Source organism: Scyliorhinus canicula, chromosome 15 (assembly GCF_902713615.1).
Source record: "Scyliorhinus canicula chromosome 15, sScyCan1.1, whole genome shotgun sequence".
Classification (NCBI taxonomy): Eukaryota; Metazoa; Chordata; class Chondrichthyes; order Carcharhiniformes; family Scyliorhinidae; genus Scyliorhinus; species Scyliorhinus canicula.
In genome coordinates this window covers 21352225-21370235 of record NC_052160.1, presented here as the reverse complement: position 1 = coordinate 21370235, position 18011 = coordinate 21352225, and the positions used below count along the sequence as shown (strand labels likewise).

Genomic DNA, 18011 nt, shown 5'->3' with positions numbered 1-18011 from the left:
GCTATAAAACTTACATCTTTGAATAAGTTTTTAGACAGCCGCCCTAATATCACTGTATATGGTTATGTGTCAGATTTTAGTTTATGCTCCTAACGAAGTGCCTTGGGTTGTTTCACAAAGTGCTTTATAAATACAAGTTGTTAAGATTTCTATGATTTGACTTCCCAGTCTGAGGTTGCTTTGCTCCCACCTGGTGCTGTTTTTTTCTGACCGGGTTTCAAGTGGGTGAAAGCTCCTTCAGTAGCCTCTGGCAGAGTCCGATTGGATATTTGCCCAAGCCTCATGTGTGAGGCTTGAACCCACAACCTGCTGATTAAAAGGCAAGAGTGCTACTCATTGAGCTGACATCTAAAAAATGCCACACATGCTGAGGAGCACAAACCAGGATCAAAAACACTGCAGATCATGCAGATACCCGTCAACTATTCACTCATTCAGTGCTTTCTACATCACCAGTCTCGTCAAATATCCCATTATTATTAACAAAACCTAAAACACGAACTGCAATCAGCATTTGAAAAGATAAATGATAAGTTAATGTTTAGGTTCAGCACCAGTCCCACTCCAGTGTATCACTGCAAAAGCACCAAGACCAATAAATCTAATCCTTTTATTTCTGCACAAAGGGTCAAAATAAGATAAAACCTCAGAATATATGAAGAACTGAAAGGACGGTTTCAAATTCTGAGAAGGAGCAAATATCAGAGATGATTGAGCAGGCTAGATCTCTTTTCTCTAGATAGGTGAAGACTAAAAGGAGACTTAGTTGGGGGTTTTTAAAATTATGATGGTGTGAAACAAGGGGGTAGAATTATAATATAGTCACAAACACATCAAATAATGCATCATGTAGAATTTCTCTGCACAAGGAGACAAGAAAGTGGTGAGGATGTGGAACTTGCTGGCACATGGAATAGTTAAACAGATACCACTGACAAATTTAAGATGGGTTGCTGTATACATGATGGAAAAAGGATTGGATTGGTATGAGGGCTAAAGGAAGGAGGAAGTCCATGCGAGTATAGACTCGTTGGGTCGTACGCCCTGTGGTCTACGATATAGATTTTGTGCAATTCTGCCTAACTTTCCTGAAACGGGTTGCAGGTTACAAATATAATTCCCCACTCTTTTTGGGTGTGTTCAAGGATGATTGAAATGACATTTGAGACCAAAAATAGAGTTGCTGAATTGTTGGTGGCAGACTCCCCCCATAATACCACACAATGCTGAAACCACCCTTGGTGACTGGTTGTGCATGCACTGCCAGACTTCTGGCTGGTTGTGGTAACAGCTGCACTGAGCATGGGTGTGTACTCAAATTGGAAGGAAGTGACTAGTGGTACCCCACAAAGATCTGTGCTGTGGCCTCAAGTATTCACAATATTTATTAATTACTTGGATAACACAATAAAGAGCCATATATATCCACATTTGCTAATTACACAAGGTAGGTAACAAAATACATAGATTAGATAGGAGCACATAATTACAAAGAGATATTGATAGACGGAGTGAGTGAAGGTCACCCATTTTGGACTAAAAAAAATAGATTTGGAAATTTTTGAAATATAAAAAGCAAGAATGCGAGCCAAGCCATTTAGGAGAGAAGACTGGAATCACATCAACACACAAAGGGTGGGCGAATTGTGAAATTCTCTCCCACACAAAGCAAATGCAATGAATAATTTAAGATTGAAAGATTTTTGCTAGTCACAAATATTAAGGGACATGGAGATAGATGGAAGGACGTGTTAGGATACACAGCAGCCATGATCTCATTGAACGTTGGAACAAGCTTCAGTGGCTGAATGGCCTCCGCCTGTTCCTATGATTCATAGAGCTGGATATATCAGCAGTGGTTATCGTGTGAGCTTTATAATCTGCATTGTTCATAATCTTGTGGGTTCCCAATTACATTTATTAAGCAAATGTTTTACATACATATTGATAATTGTGTTATTCCTACCCTTCTCTAACTGCTAGTTCTCTTTTATTCTATCCTATAATTCAGGGGTCTATAATGCACACCTTTTAATATAAGACTGTTTTGAGGTTCGATCATTAGGTGTCTATGGCCCTTTATTCCCTATACCATATCAACCCTCTTTGCAGTGTATTTCCTCAATTAAAATGACTTGTCATTCTGCCCTTTTTCTTATCTTTTGTCTTTCCCAAATATATTATATTGTGTGTACTTTTCCATTCTCATACAGTTTGAAACCTATTTTTGTGCATGTTATGAAGCCTCAAAATTGTTGCTTTCAATTCCACATGCTGATTTGCCTTCTCTCGCTGGTGGGCACTTCAATAGGCAAAAATTAGGATTTTGTTGAAATGGGACTTTCTTATTTTACTTCAAGCATCCTCCAGTTTAATTGGATCAAATGGTACCTTGTTGTAGAATGGTGCCCTTCAAATATTGGGAATGTCACCCCAGCTGCAAGTTCCCCTCCAAGCCACACACCACCATGACCTGGAATCGTATCGCTGTTCCTTCACGGTAGCTGGGTTAAAATCTTGGAACTCCCTCACCAACAGCACTGTGGGCGCACACACACTACATGAAATGCAACGGTTCAAGAAGGCAGCTCATCACCACTTTCTCGAGGGCAATTACCACTTTTTTAATAAAGTCTAGGATACCGTAGTGTTATTAACCGCTTTCCCAACCTGTCCTGCCACCTTCAATGACTTGCATACATACTAATAATCTTTATGGTCACAAGTAAGCTTACATTAACACTGCAATGAAGTTATTGTGAAAATCCCCTGGTCACTGTGGTGAACGTGATTCACACTATATATACTTGCCAATATCACTCCATGTATATATGTTCGTTATCTACCCGTTGTAAGATCAATGCTGTATATAGTTGCCAATATAACTCCGTGTATATATGTTCACTATCCACCATTGTAAGTGCAGTTGCACTATCCGACCACCAGGGGAGTCACTCTGGGAGTACGCGAGAGTTTGTACTGGGCTCCTCCCTTGGCTCCGCCCAGGACTCCTCCCCCTGGGACCGATGTATAAAGATCAGTGCCTTAGAGCCAGCCTGCCAGTTCATGGAGTTCAACGACGAATAGGCTGGCTCTATTGTAAGTGTATTAAAGCCTCTGTTCAGATCCAACTACACGTGTTCGCTGAATTGATGGTTCCATCAGTCACCACATTCCGACACCTGTTTGGGTACACCTGAGAGAGATTTCAGAATGTCCAAATTACCTACAGCACGCCTTTTGGGACTTGTGGGAGGAAACCGGAGCACCCGGAGGAAACCCACACAGACATGGGGAGAACGTGCAGACTCCACACAGACAGTGAACCAAACCGAGAATCGAACCTGGGACCCTGCAGCCGTTAAGCAACGGTGCTATCGTGCCGTCCTACACCTCCAGGTCTCTCTGCTCCTGCATCCCATTTAGAATTGTGTCTTCTGTATTGCCTCTCCTCGTTCGTCTTACAAAAATGTACCTCTGCACACTTCTCTGCATTAAATTCCATCTGTCACCAGCTTGGCTATGTCCACTTGCAGTCTATAACTATTCTCCTCACAATGTATAACACTTTGTGTCATCTGCACTGTAAGCATTTTGTGACCCTGATGAAGAAAAGGTTCACCCCTGAAGGACCTGTCTCTAATTTTGGCCTTTTTGCCTCTCCATGGTTCTGCCTCAACCCCACTGTGATTGTTCATGTCAAAGGCAGAAAGGAAGAGTGGCAATAAAGTTGGCTTTGTTCAAACTGCCGTCAAGCGCGTCCTTGGTAACGGTCGTAAAGAAGCGACCGGTCACCATTAGTAACGGGGAAGATGGCGGCGGTGGTAGAGGGGGAGATGGCGGTGGTAGAGGGGGAGATGGCCGAGGCGGAGCAGGCGGCTACTGTGTGCCAGGCGCTCAGCCGCCACATCAACTGCCTGGGCAACGAGAGCAAGAGCTCCCGGCGCCGGGCGCTGGAGTGTATCCGCGCCGGCACGGTGGAGCAGCCCCTGCCGAGCGGGGTGCAGCAGCGGCTGCTGGCCTCCCTCCTGCGGCCTCTCCTCGGCTCCCTTTCCGACCCGGCCGAGCGCTGCCGCGAGCTGGCCGCGCTCACCCTGGCCGACTTCCTGCGGGCCGTGCCCCGGCCCCACGAGGCCCTGCCTCAGCTCATCCCCACCGCCGTGCAGCGCCTGGGCCAGCAGGACCTGACCGAGCCGGCCGAGGAGCTGCGGCTCGTCCTGCTCCAGCTCCTGGTGCTGACCGTGGAGGTGTGCGGCAGGAAGTTGGCCTCCTACCTGGAGGACATGGTCAAGATACTGCAGAGAACCATCGTGGACCCGTTTCCCGAGGTCAAGAAGATGAGTTGCGAGTGCGCGGCCAAATATGCGAAATGCACACCCGGTAAGTGCAGAGGTTGACCTCCTTTGACCAGGTTCGGTGGAAGGAACATTATGGATCGTCCTTCTCTGCCTTGGTGCTGCTGAACACTCACATCAGTAAAAGGCTCCACAACACAAAACATAATTGAGATATGGGCAATCATCTGATAAATTCTCTTGTGACACCTACAACACATGTTTATTGAGATCCGTTAATGTGATCAATGTCCCATAGTGTTTCACAGGAACATAGTTTGGAGAAACAACTTTGTGCTGTGTTAAGTGGCTGACTGTAGGTATGCCATTCGCCTGACTTCATAAAAACACCATATGCCACTCCCTCTCCCACTTCTACTGGGTGGCACAGTGTTTAGCACTGCTGCCTCACAACACCAGGGACTTAGGTTCAATTTCTGCTTGGGTGCCTGGGGAGTTTATGTGTTCTTCCTGTATCTGTGTGGGTTTCCTCCGGGTGCTCTGGTTTCGTCCCACACTTCAAAGTTGTGCAGGTTAGGTGGGGTTACTGGGTAGGGTGTTTTTTTCGAGAGTTTGTGCAGCCTTGCTGAGTCGAATAACCTCCTGCACTGTCGGTATTTTATGGATTATATGCTGCTTTGGAAGAGTCTCAGTGTCCGACAGCATGAGAGAGTCAATTTTGCAGGAGTGGAAGTGATTGTGGATGATCTGCTAGTCTATGGATGTGGAGATACAATGGAAGAAGTCATTGCAGACCATTACCAGAATCTGGTGAAACTGCAAGTGAAACTGCGAGAGAGAGCTTGTAGTTTAATCTGAAGCTGCATAAGAGGAAACTGCAATTGACGATGAATGAAGTCAAATACTTCGAGTATGTACTAATAGGGAAAGGAGTTTGCCATGCACCTGATAAAGTGAAGGCTATGGCAGAGATGCAGCAACCAACAGATGTGAAGGCAGTACAATGATTTATTGGATTTGTGAAAATGTATTTTTTGCAGTTTGTCACCTGAGTGTTACCCTTTGAGCAAACGTGCTGTGAAGGATATCCAATTGTATTGGGCCAGAGAACAAGAAGCAGTTTTCACACGCACCAAATAAGTGACCATAATGCCATTGCTGAAGTACTATGATAATGATGATGTCACTGTGCAGTGTGATGTTAGTGAGCCAAAATTGGGGCAATTCTCAAACAATAATGACAACCAAATGTGTTTGTATTCAGGAGTGTTAATGCAAACTGAACACACTACATACAAATTGAGATAGAATACCTGGCTATTGTTGTTGCTTGTATTTTATTCAGTAACTATTTGGGAGTGATGGTGACAATAGAATCTGACCACAAACCACTCTAAAGCTTCTTAAACACTTCTATCTGCTCCAGAGCATCTGAGAAGGATGTTATTTCATTTGTAGAAATATGTAAGTGAAGGACATGTAAGTGGAGTACAAGCAGGGAAAGCAGATGTACATCGCTGACATACTGTCAAGAACTCTACTTTGAAGCAAGTTGCTACTGAACGCAGAGTGTGGAATCTTCCAGTTTCGACAAGAAGTTGCAGCAGGAAATGCTCTAGGGGTCATCAACCTAGCAGAGACTTTGAATCTGTCAGACAAACATCTTGCTCGGCTCAAGCAAACCACGCAATGAGATGAAACCCTCCCAGGTGCGACAGGAGGTAGTGATGGAGGGATGGCTGGAAACCATCAGGGACAAACCTATTGCTGATGCTGCGATAACGGATGAACGGACATCATGCGACAATCACCAGACGGGGATCTTCCCTTCCAGTCGGAGAACACTTCAGTCAACGGCATTCAGCCTCTGATCTTTGGATAAGGGTTCTCCAAGGTGGTCTTCACGACGCAGGACAACGCAGAATCGCCAAGCAGAAACTGATAGCCAAGTTCCGCATGCATGAGTACGGCCTCAACCGGGATCTTGGATGCATGTCTCACTACATTTAACCCCCCACCATCTTGCCTGGGCTTGCAAAATCGTACCAACTGTCCTGGCTTGAGACAATTCACACCTCTCTCCAGTTGCACCGTCTGGGCCTGTAAGGACTTAATTACCTGCAAAGACTCTCTTTCAAAGTATCATCTTGCATCATTGGCTTTGTCTATATATGCTGTGTTTGTGTAACCTAGCTCTTCACTCACCTGATGGAGCTACGCTCCAAAAGCTTGTGATTCCAAATAAACCTGTTGGACTTTAACCTGGTGTTGTAAGACTTCTTAATGTGCCCACCTATTGCTGTAAGAGAGTATTGGACATACAGGGATGAAGTGATTACCCTAGATCGCATCTTGTTCAAAGGAACTAGAGTCATCATCCCTAAGGAGTTGAGGAAAGAAATGCTGAAGAACATTCATACAAGCCATCAAGGAATCGAGTCCAGTCTGAGGAAGGAAAGAGAACTGCTTTACCGGCCAAGCATGAGTAATAGGACAATATCAGTTTGTGTAATGAACTTCAAGCTCAGCAAATTGAAGAACTGCTCATAACATCCCAGACAGCCCAGGGATGAAGCTTGTAATAATTGTTTTTTATTCTCACTGGAAATGATCATCTTGACTACTAATCAGACTATTGGAAGTTGGACAATCTGATGTCAATGACCATCAGTGAGATCATAGAATACCTGAAAATCATCAAGCACAAACAAAACTTCAGTCATTATGCCATTCCTGACGAGGTGATGAGTGATAACGGCCCTCAGTTCAAAAATGAATAAATTCAACACTACGTATGACTGCACTTCCCCAGTCAAATAGGTTGCGGCGCCAGTGAAAATTGCCACAAAGACCACCAAACAATCAAATAGATCCAGCACATATGTGCACAAGGCAATCCTAGGGTGGAGGAACACACCTACTGAAGGCATGGAAAGCAGTCCAGTTCAGTGCCTAATGTCAAACTACTCTTTTTAAAAATCTTTTGTTAGCTGAAACATTACTGAAGCCAGAAGTACTAACAGGAGTGAATGACAATATCAAATTGAAATGTCAGCCAAATTTCACTTTATACAGCTGCCAAACTGCTGCGAAAGCTGAGTTGGAGAGCCGACCATTAGCAGACATTCAGCGCTCTCAAATGTCAGTCCATTTGGCAACTTAGGACCCATGTCGAGATGCTGTCACCTCAATCAAACATGGTGAAAACGAGCGACTACATACATTGTTGTAAATGCGTACAAGTGGAGAAGCTCTTCCTTTGCGGCAGGCAGCTGAATAGGAAGATGTTGATTTCATAACAACACGAACTGAAAGACTATCTCCCAAAAACAAAAGGAACCTTGGGTCCGAGCCTCCAGGATGATTGGCAGCGGCCAATTGTGAAGAAACATGGTAATACTTGATGTAGGATGGCTACCAAGGACAATGGAGGCCACGTGACGATGACAAGCCACCTTGCACAAAGGCGGTTATCCCAACATTCCCATTTTCATTTTAAAAAAAACCTTCATTCTACTATTTGCAGCTGCAAATCAGGCACCTAGGTGGTCTACAATGAAAATCATCAAGCACTTACAAAAGCTGACCATTCCAGTCTCCCCCACTTTCATCTGTCCCTATATGCATTGCATTATTTGACACAGCTGCATGAGATATTTGGACAGATAACCAAAAACTTGGCCGGCCGAAAAGTGCTCGGTTTTCGATTTCTTAGAGGAGAGAATTCCATGGTTAAAGCCTTGATAACTAGGTGTGGCTGCCATTGGTAGCCCAATTATAGTGTTCTGTCACAATCCCAAGAGGAAATAAAATTTCTGTGAATTGGGTCTCTCTGTCGCCCACCATAGCAGATGCAATTAATTGTGTGCTTGTTGATTTCTTCCTTGTCTCTACTTCTCGTATTTCCTTCAAATCACTCTCGCTATCCCCCCAACCTTGCCATTCCCCAATCTGGTGCTCATCTTTGTTTCATGAAATCAGAGGGCTATAAATGTGAACATTCTTGATCTGTGTCTGCTCCTCCATTGTCAGAACTGGCACTTCAAGTATTATCATGGTTCTCCAACTGGCTACAGCTTCAGAATGATCCTCGAGTTCCTTTTTTAAAATAAACCTTGTGTCTGCCTTTGTCTGATTCCAATTCCATTCCCATCCATCTGTCATAGCCAGAGAATCATGTGAAATGGTTTTTCCTTCTTCTGCAAAGTTTATTCCAGATTTACCCAAAAGGGTCTATTCTTTGTCCCCTCACATTCTTATCAACTTGCTGACCCTTGATGACATCTGAAAATCACATCATCATGTTCCATGTATACGTTCATTATGTTCAGCTCAAACTCACCAGTGCAATTTGCTTCAATTAAAATTTAAAATCATAGAATCTCTACAGTGCAGAAGGAGGCCATTTGGCCCATCGAGTCTGCAACGACCCTTCGAATGAGCACTACCCATTTACACTCCCCGCCCTATCCCGTAACCCAAAACCTAATTGCACACCCCAGGACATCAGGGGCAATTAGCATAGCCAATCCACATAACCCGCACATCTTTGGACTGTGGTAGGAAACCAGAGCACCCAGAGGAAACCCATGCAGACACGGGGAGAACGTACAAACTCCACACACAGATCAAAATAGTTGCAAGATTGAAACCATTGTTTTCATTTATCGCAGCACAGACATTGTTCTCTACTCACAGACATACACCTTTTCCCTGACCAATGGAACTGGATTGTTTGCAATCCAAACATCCTGTTTGACTTTGGGCTCAGTTAGGCTGCCTAATTCCAGCATTGTAATGTAGTGGGTCTGTGCCGCTACATCAGCCTAATTGCTGTTGAAGCTTGGTGCGCAATAGGTGCCATCTTTGTTTCTAATCCTCTGGTTTGAAGAAACAATGTACTTGCTGGATTTGTATCGAGCCATCCATTGGTAGTTATGGCACACCACACTTGAGTATTATCAAGTATCTCTCTTTAACCAAAACAGCCTACTACTCCAGGAGGGCAAGGCAAGAACAGCCCAAAGTTCCATTATTTCACAGTTAATGACTTTCAGAAACCCTTTTCCTAATTAATTTCTTAATCTGTGCAGCTGCTCGTAATTCCTATTACTGCAGCCTCCTCCCAACATTCTATTGCCCCACTTCCACTGAGGAAATGAATAAATGAATGTGATAAAATTAGAATTATTAGTTAAGATAGGATAGATGGTAGGGCCGGTCCGATGTTAGTAGGGCCGGTCTGATGGTCGTGAGCTCACAGACAAAGGACAAAGAGATTTAGCCAAAGCCTGTTTGAAACCATCGGGGGAGGGTGACCGCATGGTGAGCAAGGTGAAAAGGATGCTGGGGTTACAATGCAAAGTGACCAATTAGGATATAGGGCCAGGTCAGGAGGTGTATAGAATGACCAATGGGAAGCTTATATGTGAATCTTACTGTGATTTTGAATATATCAGCAGAAGTTTCTTTGTATACTCTCTCTCTTTATTCTGGGCTCTCAGAAGACAGTGTGTGTGTCCTGAGGTCCTATGGATTGAGTCAGCCTTGCAAGTTAGTTATTATTAAATGATATGATACCTGCAAATCCATCTCAGATTTTATTGAATCTAGACTGACAGCAAATTAACCAGGAATCTACACCACTTCCAACTATGGTTTTCCCAACCCTGCCGATTTTCCTCCATCCAACTAAGCCACTATTTATCTCCATTGGTTGTCATACCGCTCAACTTCCTTTCCTACATCCCAGCTAGCTAGCATAATTCATAGTTACCATTCCTTGGAAACTATTATCATAACCCTTTTCCAATTAAATATAATTTGTCCAACTGTTGATTCATCGTTGTTCAAAATTCTCGACCTCTCACCAGTCCCCATGTCTGTTAAAAATTCCTGTTTGAATTTCTTCATCTTCTGAACTTCTACCCTACATTTCAGCATTGAAATAGTTCTACTTGAAATTTTGTTCTCTCTCTAATGTTTGACAAGGTGGACTACGTCATCCTCATCTGCTACTTTTCCATTGACTGGTTATAAGAGACAAGCTTTGAGGTTCCACCCCTGTCTGACTGAATGTAGCCATTTTTAGCAATGAATTCTCACCCTGTCCCTCATTATTGCCATCTCCACATTTCTCTTCTTGATGCCCTCCTCCTCCTCATCATCATCTACGTGCTGCTTTTTATTGTATCCTGCAAACATATGTCTCGTAGCCACGTTGCTTTGACACACAACATTCTGTTGTTTAACAAGGTTCAAGTCAGTTGGTGAAGACAAAAAAAGACAGTGGGGATGCAGTGGTGTAATGGTATTATTGCTAGACTAGTAATCCAGAGATCCAAAGTCATACTCTGGGGACCTGGGTTCGAATCCCACCATGGCAGATGGTGAAATTTTTGAATTTAATAAAAATCTGGAATTAAAAGTCGAAAAGATGACCATGAAGCCATTGTTGATTGTTGTTAATGCCATCTGGTTAGGGCAGCACAGTGGTTAGCACTTTGTCAACGGCACTGAGGACCCGGGTTCGATCCTGGCCCTGGGTCACTGTGTGAAGTTTGCACATTCTCCCCGTGTCTACGTGGGTTTCACCCCCACAACCCAAAGATGTGCAGGTTAGGTGGATTGGCCACACTAAATTGCCCCTTAAATTGGGAAAAAAGAATTGGGTAGACTAAATTTATTTTTAAAAACTCCATCTTCAAGGAAGGAAATCTGTCGTCCTTACCTGGTCTGGCCTACATGTGACTCCAGACCCACAGCAATGTGGTTTGACTCTTAAATGCCCTCAGGAATGGACAATAAATGCTGGCCCAGCCAGCACGCACACACCCCATAAATGAATGAATGAAAGAAAAAAATAGAGTCTTTCCTCACTAGTTTATTGACTTTGCCCAGTGTCAACAGTTCTTACGCACACCCAGTGTCCCAGCTATCCCCTATTAATACTCTTTTAAATGGAACAAATTATCTATAAAATAAGCAATTTAAAAGGGGAGAGGGCCCCTTGTGAGGCACTGTCACCAAAACAAATTAAACCTTCAAAGGAAATTTTGCTAAATTCCCTATTAAATGTTCAATTACCCATCATCTGTTCCCCTTAACAATTTACATGAACAAATCTTAAGACGATAAGACGTAGGCCATTCGTCCCATCAAGTTTGTTCTGCCATTCAATCATGACTGATTTGAAATTATAATCCTCAACTCTACTTTCCCACCTTATCCCCAAAAATCTTTCTATTTCAACCTTGAACATACTTAACCCAGTCTTTTTGGTAAAGAATTCCACAGATTCACTAACCTCAGAGAAGAAATTCCTCCTCCTGTCTTAAATGGGTGACCCCCTACTCAGATGTTGAGCTTTGGTCCTAGACTCTCCTACAAGGGGAAACAACCTCTCCAAATCTACCCTGTTGAGCCTCCTGAGAATCCTATATTTCTCAATAGGTTCACCTCATTTTTTAAAAACTCAATAAGTGCAGGCCCATCCTACTCTCGCTCTCCTCTCCTGGGGCAGCACGGTAGCATTGTGGATAGCACAATTGCTTCACAGCTCCAGGGTCCCAGGTTCGATTCCGGCTTGAGTCACTGTGCGGAGTTTGCACATCCTCCCCGTGTGTGCGTGGGTTTCCTCCGGGTGCTCCGGTTTCCTCCCACAGTCCAAAGATGTGCAGGTTAGGTGGATTGGCCATGATAAATTGTCCTTAGTGTCCAAAATTGCCCTTAGTGTTGGGTGGGGTTACTGGGTTATGGGGATAGGGTGGAGGTGTTGACCTTGGGTAGGGTGTTCTTTCCAAGAGCCGATGCAGACTCGATGGGCCGAATGGCCTCCTTCTGCACTGTAAATTCTATAAAAGAAAATCCCTCTGTATCTGGGATCGACCTAGTGAACCGTCCCTAGACTTCCTCCAATGCCAGTATATCCTTAGATAAGGGGACCAAAACTGTTCACAACTTTACAAGACATTGGCAACTGTCCCTTATCCCTCCTCCTCCACGTTGCAGTTCACCGCCACATCCTCCGCTCCTCCAAGGTGTTTTCTCCATTCTGGAGCTTGACGGGTTTGCCATCTATTTATTTCCACTCTATTCCATGCAGTTGTATGCAGAACATCTCCTTTGACTTTCTGCCTGGTTTATCTTCATGCCTTTACAAAAGCACTTGTAGAGATAGATTTCTACATTAAAGGTCCATGTTAATATAGTACTTCAGAAATATATGTGAATGCTGGTCTAGTTAGTGTTTCCAGATCAGACTGAAAGGTTCCTAGAGGTAGAGATACCAGTCAGCCCTTTAGGTGTGTACATGTGTTGGAGGGAATCCAAGAATGTAAAGTATTGAAAAAGGCTGAGAGAGCAACGGAGAAGGAACTATTTGAGTACATATGATATCTGATTTTGAACAGCTATTGAAACGATGCAGTGACATGCAGATGGACCACAAAGGGGACTTGTTTTCATTGTTGAAATGGCAGAGAGGTAGGGGGAGCAATGATCCAGCTGAAAGTAATACACAGAATGAAAACATCTCAATGTTGATTTTGATCCAGTGTCCAGATGACCTGGGCCTGATTGCCTCCCATCCCTCACTCTTATATGTAACTAATATTTATTGTTTGCCAACATGGTTCTGCTTTATTTTGGCTTTTCTTGCTTTCTATTGTGCTTTGGGTATATATAAAAATATTTATTAGTGTCACAAGTAGGCTTACATTAACTCTGAAATGAAGTTATTAAGTGCAGAATATAATACCTTGCATCTCATTTCGTCCTCGACAATTTTAACATTGGAATCAATTCCTTAACTTCATTTTGCAGATTGAAGCAGATAAAATCAGTGTGTTTGATACACATATGTGTTCATGTTTATTAATAAGTGTTTGTTTTAAGAACACTGAATCCTGAAGGGAAACTGTGGCACACTCAGCCACTCTGCCAGAATCTAGAGAGAGAAACCAAGTTAACGTTTCAGCTTGGTGTCCCTGTGATGGAACTCTGAAGGGTTGTCAAGCTAAAACATCAATTTTGTTTCTCCACAGATGCTGACAGATCTGCTATCTCGTTATAATTTCCTGTTTTTATTTCATATTTCTAGCATCCAGATTTGTCAAAAATACTTGTGTAAGTTTGTGTTATGGCATGAAACAAATGTTGCAGCAAACAAATAGGTCAGAAAGATAAAAACAAAATTTCTGCGGATGCTGGAATCTGAAACAAAAACAGAAAATGCTGGATAATCTCATTAGGTCTGACAGCAACTGTGGAGAGAGAAGAGTCTGGATGACTCTTTGTCAGTGCTGGTGAGAACTAGAAATAGGGTCAGATTTATACTGTTGGGGGGTGGGCTGGATAGAGGACCAGTGATAGGTGGAGATTGACAAAGATGTGGACAGAAAGACAAAAGGAATGTAAATGAGCATGATTAACAGGTTTTTTTCGATTCACTAGCTTTTGGAGCGCAGCTCCTTCCTCAGGTGAATGAGGAAGGCCTGTGCTCTGAAAGTTAGTGATTCGAAACAAACCATTTTAATTTAACCTGGTATTGGAAGACTTGTGCCCACCTCAGTCCAACGCCGGCATCTCCACATCAGGGCATGATTAAGGCTAAGATTAATGTTAATGGCAGAACAAAGGTTAGCAGTGTGTCAAAGGGCAACTGGGGACAGCGAACGGATGGCCCAAGTTGGATGGGGAGAGCTGGACAATGGTGAGGAAAAATCAGAGTAATGGAAGAAATGAAAATAAATTGATGGAAATAAAAATGGGGAGAAGGTGGAAGAGAGAGTTTGCAGTCTGAAATTGTTGAACTCTTAAGTCCAGGATTCTGTAACGTGCCTAATCGGAAGATATGGGGCTGTTCCTCCAGTTTGCGCTGGGCTTCACAGACATGTGGATGTGAGAGCAGGATGGTGAGTTGAAATGGCAAGCAACAGAAGATATGGGTCCTGCTGGTTGGCGGACTGAAGGTGCTCTGCAAAGCGGTCACCCAGTTTGTGTTTAATCTCTGAAATGTAGAGTAGATCGCACTGGGAGCAGCAAATGCAGTAGATCAGATTAAAGGAGGTGCACGTGAAGCACTGCCCCAGTTGAAAAGAGTGTTTAGGCTCTGGGATGGTGAGCAGGGAGGAGGTAAAGAGGCAGGTGTTAGACCTTCTGTGCTTGCATGGGAAGGCGCAGTGGGAAGAAGGTGAGGTGCTGGGGGTGATGGAGGAGTTCTGGTATCCCGGAGGGAACGGTCCCTGTGAAATGCTGACTGGGAGTGAAAGGAAGATATGTTTAGAGGTGGCATCATAATGGAGTTTGACCCAGACCTTCCTGTTGCTGACATTTCAACTCGCTATCCTCGCAAGTCCAGATGTCTGTCTGTCCTTGGCCTGCTGCCATGTTCTAGTGAGGCCCAGCGCAAACTGGAAGAACAGCACCTCATCCGACCCTATTTCCAGTTCTCTCTTGCTTGGACAAAGAGTGTACAGACTCAAAATATTAGCTCCCTTCTCGTCCAGAAATGGTGCCAGACCTGCTAAGATTGTCCAGTATTTTCTGTTTTTGTTTGAAATAGATCAGAAATATCTTGAGGCTTTCCAAACCTGGTCTGTGAGCACAGTAAGAAGTCTTACAACACCAGGTTCATGTCCACCAGGTTTGTTACAAACACTAGCTTTCGAGCACTGCTCCTTCCTCGGGTGAATGGAGAGGTATGTTCCAAAGCATATATAGACAAAGTCAAAGATGCCAGACAATGCTTAGAATGCGGGCATTTGCAGGTAATTATGTCTTTATAGATACAGAGATAGGGGTAACCCCAGTTTAAAAAGGTGTGAATTGTCTCAAGCCAGGACAGTTGGTAGGATTTCACAAGTCCAGGCCAGCTGGTGGGGGATAAATGTAATGCGACATAAATCCAAGGTCCCGGTTGAGGCCGCACTCGTGTGCGGAACTTGGCTATACGTTTCTGCTCGGCGATTCTGCGATGTCGCGCGTCCTGAAGGCTGCTTGGAGAACGCTTACTCGAATATCAGAGGCTGAATGCCCTTGACTGATGAAGTGTTCCCCGACTGGAAGGGAACATTCCTGCCTGGTGATTGTTGTGCGATGTCCGCTCATTAGTTGTCGCTGCGTCTGCATGGTCTCGCCAATGTACTACGCTTTAGGGCATCCTTTCCTGCCGCATATGAGGTAGACAACGTTGGCCGAGTCGCACGAGTATGTACCGCGTACCTGGTGGGTGGTGTTCTCACGTGTAATGGTGGTATCCATGTTGATGATCTGGCACGTCTTACTGAGATTGCCATGGCAGGGTTGTGTGATGTCGTGGTCGCTGTTCTGAAGGCTGGGTAGTTTGCTGCAAACAATGGTTTGTTTTCAGGTTGCGGGTTGTTTGAAGGCAAGTAGTGAGGGTGTGGGGATGACCTTGGCAACATGCTCACCTTCATCGATGACGAGTTGAAGGCTGCGAAGAAGATGTCGTAGTTTCCCCGCTCCGGGAAAGTATTGGACGATGAAGGGTAGGTACCCTGTCGGTTGTGTCCCGTGTTTGTCTTCTGAGGGTGTTGGTGCGGTTTTTTGCTGTGGCGCGTTGGAACTGTCGATTGATGAGTTGAGTGCTATATCCCATTCGTACAAGGGCATCTTTCAGCGTCTGTAGATGTCTGTTACTCTCCTCCTTGTCTGAGCAGATCCTGTGTATACGGAGGGCTTGTCCATAGGGGATGGCTTCTTCAGAGGGGATGGCTTCTTTAACGTGTTCACGGTGGAAGCTGGAGAAGTGGAGCATCGTGAGGTTATCCGTGGGCTTACGGTAAAGTGAAGTGCTGAGGTGACCGTCCTTGATTGCGATGAGTGTGCCCAAGAATGCAACTGATTTTGGAGAGTAGTCCATGGTGAGTCTGATGGTGGGATGGAGCCTATTGATGTCATTGTGTAGTCATTTCAGTGATTCTTCGCCATGGGTCCAAAAGAAAAAAATGTCATTGATGTATCTGGTGTATAACTTCGGTTGAAGGTCCTGTGCGGTGAGGAGGTCTTGTTCAAACTTGTGCATGAAGATGTTGGCATATTGAGGTGCGAATTTGGTCCCCATGGCTGTTCCGTGCATCTGGATGAAGAACTTGTCGAAGGTGAAGATGATGTGATCCAGAATGAAGCGGATGAGTTGCAGAATTGAGTCTGGTGATTGGCAGTTGCCGGTACTGAGGCTGCTGCAGCAATGCCTTCATCATGGGGGAATGCTGGTGTAGAGTGCCGAGATGTCCATTGTGACGCGGAATGTTCCTGGTTCAACTGGTCCGTGGGTGTTGAGTTTCTGTAGGACGTCCGTCGTGTCGTGACAGAAGCTGGGCGTACTTTGTGTTTTGTTATGCTTGACGCAGCATAAGCTGCTTCCTTGATGTGCACTCAGACAAAGGAAGGTTCAGACTTGGAGATAGCTTTAACACATTTATTAAATTGTTAACGATTCTCCTACTTGGATTCAACTCTCCTGTTAATCCTGCTATAGCTACTCAGACTGACTAACCAGTCTGCTACAATCCAGGTGGTGTATGTGATGTGTTTCAAATCAACCCTGTGTACTCACTGAGTGTCTTCACTGGAAAGAGGCTGAGCATATGTGCTATGTCCTTTTATATGGGTTGGTGTAATGCCCTCCTGTGGTAGTGTCACCTCTGTGTGTGTGTCGTGAATGCCCATTGGTCGTGTCCTATCTTACTGACCTATTGGTTGAATGTCTGCGTGTCATGTCTCTGGTGCTCCCTCTAGTGTCTATCTAGTCTAGGTGTATTTACATTAACCCCATGTGTATTTACAGTGATGCAGATCACCACACCTTGTACGATGAGCCAGAGAGGTTCTCACACAGGGTCCCATTGCCTGAAACGATAGGACGGCCTGGTGCGTTGGCCTTGTGTATTTTCGGGAGGCAGTAGAGATCTCCAATGCGGGGAGTACTTGGGACGAGAGCACCTAGGGTTCTCTGAAGGTCTGGATCCAAGGTCATGATCAGTCTGGGTTGGCGGATGTGTTCCTTGGTCGGATTTGCGCGCCTCAATATGCCAACATTTCATGCACAAGTTTGAACAAGACCTCCTCACCGCACAGGACCTTCAACCGACGTTATACACCAGATACATCGATGACATTTTTTTCCTTTTGGACCCATGGCGAAGAATCACTGAAACGACTACACAATGACATCAATAAGTTCCATCCCACCATCAGACTCACCGTGGACTACTCTCCAAAATCAGTTGCGTTCTTGGACACACTCATCTCAATCAAGGACGGTCACCTCAGCACTTTGCTTCACCGCAAGCCAACGGATAACCTCACGATGCTCCACTTCTCTAGCTTCAACCCTAAACACATTAAAGAAGCCATCCCCTATGGACAAGCCCTCCGTATACACAGGATCTGCTCAGACGAGGAGGAGTATAACAGACATCTACAGACGCTGAAAGATGCCCTCGTACGAACGGGATATGGTGCTCGACTCATCGATCGATAGTTCCAATGCGCCACAGCAAAAAACCGTACCGACCCCCTCAGAAGACAAACCCGGGACACAACCGACAGAGTACCCTTCGCCGTCCAGTACTTTCCCGGAGCGGAGAACCTACGACATCTTCTTCGCAGCCTTCAACACGTCATCGATGAAGGTGAGCATCTTGCCAAGGTCATCCCCACACCCCCACTACTTGCCTTCAAACAACCATG

General features: G+C 44.7%; 1 protein-coding gene across 1 annotated transcript in view; it reads left to right on the top strand.

Moving 5' to 3' along the window:
* The first annotated feature begins 3822 nt into the window (after positions 1–3822).
* Positions 3823–18011, top strand: part of LOC119978236 (dynein assembly factor 5, axonemal-like) — a 131040-nt gene continuing 116851 nt past the window's right edge. The window contains exon 1 of the mRNA XM_038819696.1: positions 3823–4380. Within this exon, the coding sequence (XP_038675624.1) occupies positions 3837–4380 (544 nt within the window). The 5' untranslated portion in view covers positions 3823–3836. The remainder of the gene's footprint in view (positions 4381–18011) is intronic.